Raw genomic sequence first — 8,122 nt, forward strand, 5'->3', positions numbered from 1 at the left:
ATAATATATATATATATATAACTTTGAATTATTTGAGAATAAAAATAACATATATATGTTGAAGATTTTTGTGTTAAAAGAAGGATATTTGTGTAGAATAGACTTTAGGAGTAAAGAATTTGGCGCGCAAAAGCTGATGATTAAGCTGAGCCAGATGTCGTCCACGTGTCAAAATGATGGGTCCCAAGTAGATATTATGGCGGGAAGATCTATGGGTAACCCTACCATGTTGGCGGAGTTGTTAAAAATAAGTCAAGACCTCTTGTTCAAATGGCTGAATCTTCCCTCCCTTTCTTTTCCATTGAGTTTAGTCATTCACACTTGTAGAATATATAAACACATTAACACAACATAAATACATTAAAGTTATGTTTATCCAACTAATTGATAGCTGGTAAATAAATCATATTTAACAAAATTAGTTGAATTATAATATAAAATGATCAAAAATAAAAACATTATCGTTTTCTCAAAACCATATTATATCGACGTAGACAAATAATAAAATGAAACATTCAAATTGAGATATATCTCGTTGCATTACGAGAACACTCTTCTAGTAATATAATACATTAACTAATACAAACAAGGTGGTCCAAAAACTAATGAAATTATGATAACCTTGAGAATTTGTGCATCATGTGTTATTTCATATTAGTTTTTAACTATCTAAGACTAAGTTTTAAAATATTGATTAACATATATTTATTTCACATGTATTCAATTCATAATGCAAACATTTTTGACATGTTTGTGAAACAAAAAATTCACATAAAGAATATTATTGTGAACCGAATACATATGAAACAAACACGTTATGAAACAAATCTATGTTAACCATTACATTGAATATTATACTTTGACGAAAAAAGACCATGTGAAACAAAACTTTAAGGTAAAAATTCTTACGGATTTCACAAATTTTGGAGTTCTTAAATAATTAAGCCCCTTATGTATTGACCAATTATAATTAGTACACAAAATCTTGTACCATATACCAACCAACTAAACTTGTTATCAACTTAAATGACACTGATTTTTTTTTTGTTACTGGTTTTTTACCAACTTCAAGTTACATAGATAAAAGTTTGCCATTGTGTTCATATTTTGAGTGACATTTTGAGTTTCAAATTACATATGTGATGTTTAAGGGTTTTAATTGCAATGAATAAAACTTGCAAACATTCAAATGTTCAAACTAGGGGTGTTTAAAAAACCGACAAACCCGATCAACGCAAAAAAAAAAAAAAAACCCTCAACCCAAGGTAACCCGACCTATAGTTAATACAAAAATAGATCAAACCACATCCATTGGATTAGGTAATTTGAAGTTAACTCAACCCGAGTTTGAAATTAACACTTTATTAATGTTGTATAAAATAGCTAATATAACACTTTATTTTAGAAGCATCCTAAAAATTTGTTTAGACACAAAAATGTACTATAAACATATTGTAACACTTTTAGGTATGAATTTTTTTCGTTTTGTCCTAAAAAGTATCATACCAGAACACTTAAACATTTCACGCATTGTAAGAATCTAATGTTGTTGCAGTGAAATGCTATAATTATTAACATCTTTTTTCATCAAAGTACAACATCAAAGAGAGAGATATTGGAATTCATAAATTCGTCAATCAAATATCTATCAACATGATCTATCAATATCATTCTTATTCTTCCGGATATCAATTTGTTGTTGCTACAAAAACATTTTCAATAATTTTCTTCTATTAAATTATTTGTTATCATTCTTTGATGGTGAATCTCTTTTGGCAAGTTATACATTTAGCTAAAATAAAAAATATAAACATTATATAAAAGTTTACAAAATATTAATATATATACACACACACACATAGGGTAAACCCTAAACTCAAATATAAACCATATAATTTTTACAAACCCTGCAAACTTAATCTCAACCATTGATTTTGTTTATTTTAAAATTTTAGGTGATTATAAAATGCAGCTAAGAGTAAATTTAGAAACTGAATTAGTCCACACTATTGATTATCTACATGTATGGTTGAGATCGGTTTGTAAAACTTACAAGTTTACAAAATAAATCTCCCCTATATGTATATAGGGTTGGTTTACTCAACCAACCTGCTTTCGATAAGACCAATGACACCACAAATATATTGAAATTTCACAACAATTCATTGTGAACGTTTGAAAAACTACAAACCTTCACAACAAAAACGTTTGTGAAAGTTTACCTTTACAATGTTTTTTGTTGTAAGGGTTCAATGTCATATAAATGGTCTCATGGGTCTCACGAAAACAATCTGTTCTCACATAATCAAAAGTCTTTCTCTTTCTCTCTCTCTCTCTCTCTCTCTCTCTCTATATATATATATATATATATATAACTTTATCAAAGTTATATACATTAGCGGTAAGTTAACTGGTTGGGTCGGATTGTGCTAGGTCAAACCAGCCAATTTCAACCCTCTTAATGACGGTTTGATGCTTTAGTGGGTTCTTAACGAATTGGATTGGGTTTGATGGTTTTTTATAGACCCCTAGTTAAACCAATAAAATCGTTGCTGTTGGAGGGGATGATGGTAGAGTTGGAGGGGTGATAGTGGCATAAGGTTGTTGGGTGGTGAATTGAATGTGAACTTTTGCAAATAATAACACACTACTTGTCCACCTATCTCATTATATCAATAGTTTTTTTGCATTCAATAGAGGAACTCTATTTCACTTCATTTACACTATTACAAATGTAACAAGAAAAAAAATATTATATAAAATGAAATTAATAAAAGTATTTATTCACATAGAAGTTTATTTAAGACATAAGTCTTATATATAGTTATCATTTATCGTTCAAATTATGTATTAAAGCAGCCTCACACTTTGCAAAATAAGGCATCGTAACATGTCATAACCCCCCCATAATTAACACGTTATAGTGGAAACTAAGCGTTAGAGTGGAGCCATGGGGGTTAACGCGGGGGCGAACCCAAGCCTTGACGCCATAATAAGTTATTCAAAACCATGATATAAGTTACGCTTTAATTTAATTTAATTTAATAATGCTTTTGTTTAATCTATTTTATTAAATAAGGCATGCGACCCACATTTTTTTCTCGCAAATTAATTTGTTTCTCGCATAATTCTCCCCCTATGAGGCTAATACGTAACTATAGTAAGTGATCAGGTGGATGAGGTAAGCTAAATGCACCTCTATATATTTTACATGCATCTCTACCTATTAATTTTATTCTCACACACATCAATATCAAAACTTATATATTTTGAATTTAATATAAATAGAAATGCATATAGTAATACCGATGAATGAATTTGTGAGAACAGAAATTAAATTAAGATAAGAAACGATCTGAATCATTGATCACTTTTAATTTTATCTCCACCCATAAATAACGCTTAATACATGAATTGATCTATAATTAAGATTGATTCAAAAAATAAAAATGTTTTCTTATCTATTTTACCATAACTTTCATTTTAAGAGAACCAACCCTAACAATACCGTGGGTAAATATAAGGAAAGGATTAATTAAATAAAAACGAAAAAAGAAAAGAAAACGATGATCATGTGAACATGAGACCATGCCAACATGGAAATTAAAGAGAGAGAATGGAAGTAGGGCCGACATCACAAATATTGAGGGTCAAAAAGAGTGGGTGTGGGAGACATCTGCCAGTCACGTGACCACTCCCCCAGTATTCAATTTCTTGATACCATGTCCATGCCATCCTTGCTGGCATCATCATCATCATCATCATCATCATCATCATCATCATCTAAATTAATTACTCCTTCATAATGATTAAGTAAAAATAGAAATAACAATAGTATTTGCTAATCAATTAAATGCAGAATATTCGGAATCAAAATTAATAAATTAATTAATTTGGCCAGCACATATTTTTCCAAACATAAATACAAATAAACCTTGTTGCTGTTTAAATACATAAAATAAAAAATAAAAACAAAAAAACCGGCGTTAATTTTAGACAACGGAAAAGCCAATTAATAGGCGGTGGTTGTCAAGTGTGGCCGTCATTATGCCGTCGGCAACCTCCATCATCATTATTCATTTTTTTATTTATTTTGAATTCAGTTTTTAATCGTAATTAAATTAAATTAAATTAAAATTTGCTTTTCAAATATTTGTTCCCACGTGGCAATCCCCTGCCGTTGCTTCCTTTAAAATTGTTTGAAGTTGAAGGCAAGCAAAGAGCAATTCGGTCCTACCTGGCACCGATTTGCATGACACGTGTCATGTTGACTTGTATAGAAAGAAATCTTTTATTAATTAATAAAATACTTATCATTAAATTTAATGATTTTTAATTCTAATTTATAACAAAACTTACTGCTTCAAATATAAATATGAGGGAGGCACGCTCATAGGGAGACAATTAAACGAAAAGCGTGGTTGTAGAGAGAGAAAGTGGAAGAAGAGGTGTATCTTTCATGACGATTTAGTCGATAAAGCTAACAATTTCTTCAAATCTGTTTGTTTCTCTCTTTCTTTCTTCCACTCCATTAAAAGCTTCTTCTCCGGGGGTATTGATTCATTCGCCGGAGGAATTACAGAAAACATGATGCAGATGTACCGGAGACCCATATTGGAGGAGTATGAAAAGCTTGTTGTTCGTATGAACACTCCAAGGTCAGTTAATTCTATCTTTCTTTTCATCTTTTAGGTTTTTGAAATCACATGACAACAGATTTTTGTGAAAATTGTTAGCAGAAGGAATTGATTTTGATGTTTGATCGTGTTTTAAGACCGAATGATCTTAAAGTTCGCAACATTTTTTTACAAGTTTTTCGTACTGGTTCTTCAAATCAATCGGTATTCTTCCAGAAGTTTCATTCGCAATCAAATTTTGACTTCTTCGATGGACTTTTCCCTATTTTCCCTTACGATTTTCTTATGTTCAGAATATCAATTTCCTTGCGCGTTCGCTGACTTGTCGGTTTCATGTTTCTTTGGCAGGGTCATGATTGACAATGCTGGTTGTGTAAACGCAACTCGCATCATGGTATGTTTCTAACTTAATCAACCAATTTCTATCGTTTAATTCAACTTTCGAATTTGATTGATTTTTGTTATTAATTTTCTTTTGTTTTCAGATTGATAGTGCGAAGAAGGATGGAATTCTTCTGGATGCAGTTCAAGTCCTCACAGATCTGAACCTTTCCATTAAAAAGGGTTATGTTTCCTCTGATGGAAGATGGAACATGGATGGTAAGCCCACTTCAATTTTGCAACTGATTTCATCATTCACAAATTTAATTTACTTTTCAGACTAAATCCCTTAATCATTTTGTCTGATTTGAGTGATGAAACTTTACTGATTCAGTTTTAATCTCATTATCTACAGTCTTTCATGTCACGAATTTGGATGGCAGCAAACTAACAGATGATAGCATTATCAATTGCATTGAGCAGGTAAATAAATTCCCTTCTAATTACCAATCACAAAAGGGTATTTCTCTTGAAGGATTTTTAGAGGCGCAGATTTGCCCTCTTTCTTCCATTGACTCTGTCTTCTGGTTGATGGAGTTAGGCTGATACAATGTTTTTGTTGTAATACAGTCACTTGGAACCATTCATAGAACAAGATCAAAGTCCATTGATGGAATGACAGCACTGGAACTAACGGGTACGGACCGAGTTGGGCTTTTATCGGAAGTTTTCGCGGTTTTGTCTGATCTCAACTGTGATGTGGTTGAGTCCAAAGTATGGACACATAACGGCCGAATTGCAGCTCTCATTTATTTAAAAGATTGTGATTCTGGGTTCTCGATTGAAGACTCTCAGAAAATAGACAGAATCGAAGCTCGATTAAGAAACGTTTTGAAAGGGGATAATGATATAAGAAGCGCTAAAACTTCGGTTTCCGTAGCAGTCACTCACACAGAGAGACGGCTTCACCAGATGATGTTTGCAGATCGTGATTATGATCGAACTCCGATTGCAAAAACACAACATTCCCTTTTGGTTTCTGTTCAGAATTGCTTGGAGAAAGAGTACTCTGTTGTCAACATTCAGTGCAAAGATCGACCAAAGCTTTTATTCGACGTTGTATGCACTTTGACAGATATGCAATACGTCGTGTTCCATGCCACCATCGACACAACAGAAGACGGAGCTTATCTGGTACGAATACTGCCAAATTCAAAATGGGTTTACATTCATTTATCCAAGGTTTTAACATTTTTCTTGTTTCAGGAATTCTTTATCAGACATATAGATGGAACCCCAATTAGTTCAGAAGCCGAAAAGCAAAGGGTGATTCTGTGTTTAAGAGGTGCCATCGAAAGAAGAGCATCCGAGGGTGTGAGGCTTGAACTATTGAAACCCGATAAACCAGGGCTGCTAGCGGAAGTAATGCGGACTTTTAGAGAAAACGCGATAAATGTGATGCAGGCGGAGATATCTACTAGCATGGGTATGGCGCTCAACGTTTTCTATGTAACGGATGCCGTTGGACAAGCGGTGGATATGAAGGTGATAGAATCGGTTCGTGAAAGAATCGGGTCGGGTTACTTGAGAGTAAAGGAAGTAGCTGCATATGGAAAGGCAGGAAGTGAAGAAGAAAACAGAGGTAGTCTTGGAAGTGCAGTTTTGGTTTCACTTGGGAACTTATTGAGGAGGAATCTATACAATTTGGGGTTGATCAAATCATATTGTTGAAGTCAAAAAGGAAAAAGATGGTGTGTGAAAGGGTTTTTGATTGGATTTGGGTTGGGTTGGGTTGGGTTGGGTTGGATTGGGTCTTGTACATAAAAAATATTAGATACAAAGGGAAGTGGTTGGTTGGTTGGTTTGGTTTGGTAGATAGAGGGATACAAAGTAGGAGGAAGTTAGGTTTTGATGGTAAAGTAAAAAGCCATATATATGATATTGATTTTGGGTAGGTAGCTATTTTCATCATATTGGAAATTCTTTTATTCCATGCTATTCTATGTACATATATTTGTATTGCTTTATCATTCATTTTTAATTCTCTTTTTAATATTTATTTTATCATTAAGTGGTTTGTATTTAATCGTTCTTCTCTTTCTATATATATATATATAAAATTGAATATTTGAAGGAAAAGATGAGAGGGATTAGAATATTTACAAGTTTGAAGGGGGGCATGTGGTAAGAAGCATGCAGATGCATGGGGCCTGGCGGTGCATAACGTGCCGCCAACTGCGGAGGCCTCGCTCTCAGCTCTTCTTTTCATACCATATTCCCTTTAAACCTAATAACACAATATTTAATGACCCTACTTTTCATTTAATATATTAAACAAACATATTATATTATAAATATTAAAATTGATAATATACAAAGTTCCAACTAAATCTAATTATTTTTCCAACATCCATCACCAAATCAGTTAAAACGGTAAAAATCTAAAAATATTTAATTGGATTAAGACACGTAATTTGGTTGACGCTTATTTATTTCAAATAACTTGTAATTGATGGATAGATATATAATTTTATTTCTTAAAAAAACTAGAGACATAACATTTTTTATTTCCTCCCTACTTTCATTCCTTTTTCCTTTCGTACATTCGTTAAAGAGGAATCGATAATACAACATAAATAAATATTTGTTAATATAATCTTCCCTTTTGAACAATAACGTCTCTTCTTATTACGTACTTTAATATTTAGTTATACTATTTTCGTTTGGGCCTTAGGGGTGTTCATTTAAACTGTTTACACCATACTGCTATATGCGGTTCATAACTTCTGCCATACAGTTTAAATTTTTACTAACCCACACTTTTGTCGTATGATTTTGCAGTTTTGAATCAAATAGCGGTTTAAATTGCACTGCACCGTATATATATATATATATTTAAATATATACTAGATATAGATAATCATTGATAAGTGAAAATAGTTAATACATTATCGATTATTGATTAATTTTTCATTTTTCCTTCAAAGTTTTACGTTTGTAATTTTTTATMTGAGTTGTTTGCTTTTGTCACTTCTCAAACACTATCGTCAAATTTATTTTGAAATTAACTTCTCAGATGTATTTAAACTAATTACCAAATCCTTTAGTGTGCGTTACACTGTGTTTAATTATGCATTTCGTATCTATTGGAACTTTTCATCGTA

General features: G+C 32.1%; 1 protein-coding gene across 1 annotated transcript; it reads left to right on the forward strand.

The window, feature by feature from the left end:
- The first annotated feature begins 4,413 nt into the window (after positions 1-4,413).
- On the forward strand, positions 4,414-6,744 carry LOC112521838 (ACT domain-containing protein ACR8-like). The gene is made up of 6 exons (XM_025130827.1): positions 4,414-4,658; positions 4,986-5,031; positions 5,123-5,237; positions 5,374-5,441; positions 5,589-6,152; positions 6,225-6,744. The coding sequence occupies exons 1-6, from the start codon at positions 4,588-4,590 to the stop codon at positions 6,687-6,689; spliced, it is 1,329 nt and encodes a 442-aa protein (XP_024986595.1). The 5' UTR covers positions 4,414-4,587; the 3' UTR covers positions 6,690-6,744.
- The last annotated feature ends 1,378 nt before the right edge of the window (positions 6,745-8,122 follow it).

This window comes from Cynara cardunculus, assembly GCF_001531365.2.
Source record: "Cynara cardunculus var. scolymus isolate 2C chromosome LG 11, CcrdV1, whole genome shotgun sequence".
Classification (NCBI taxonomy): Eukaryota; Viridiplantae; Streptophyta; class Magnoliopsida; order Asterales; family Asteraceae; genus Cynara; species Cynara cardunculus.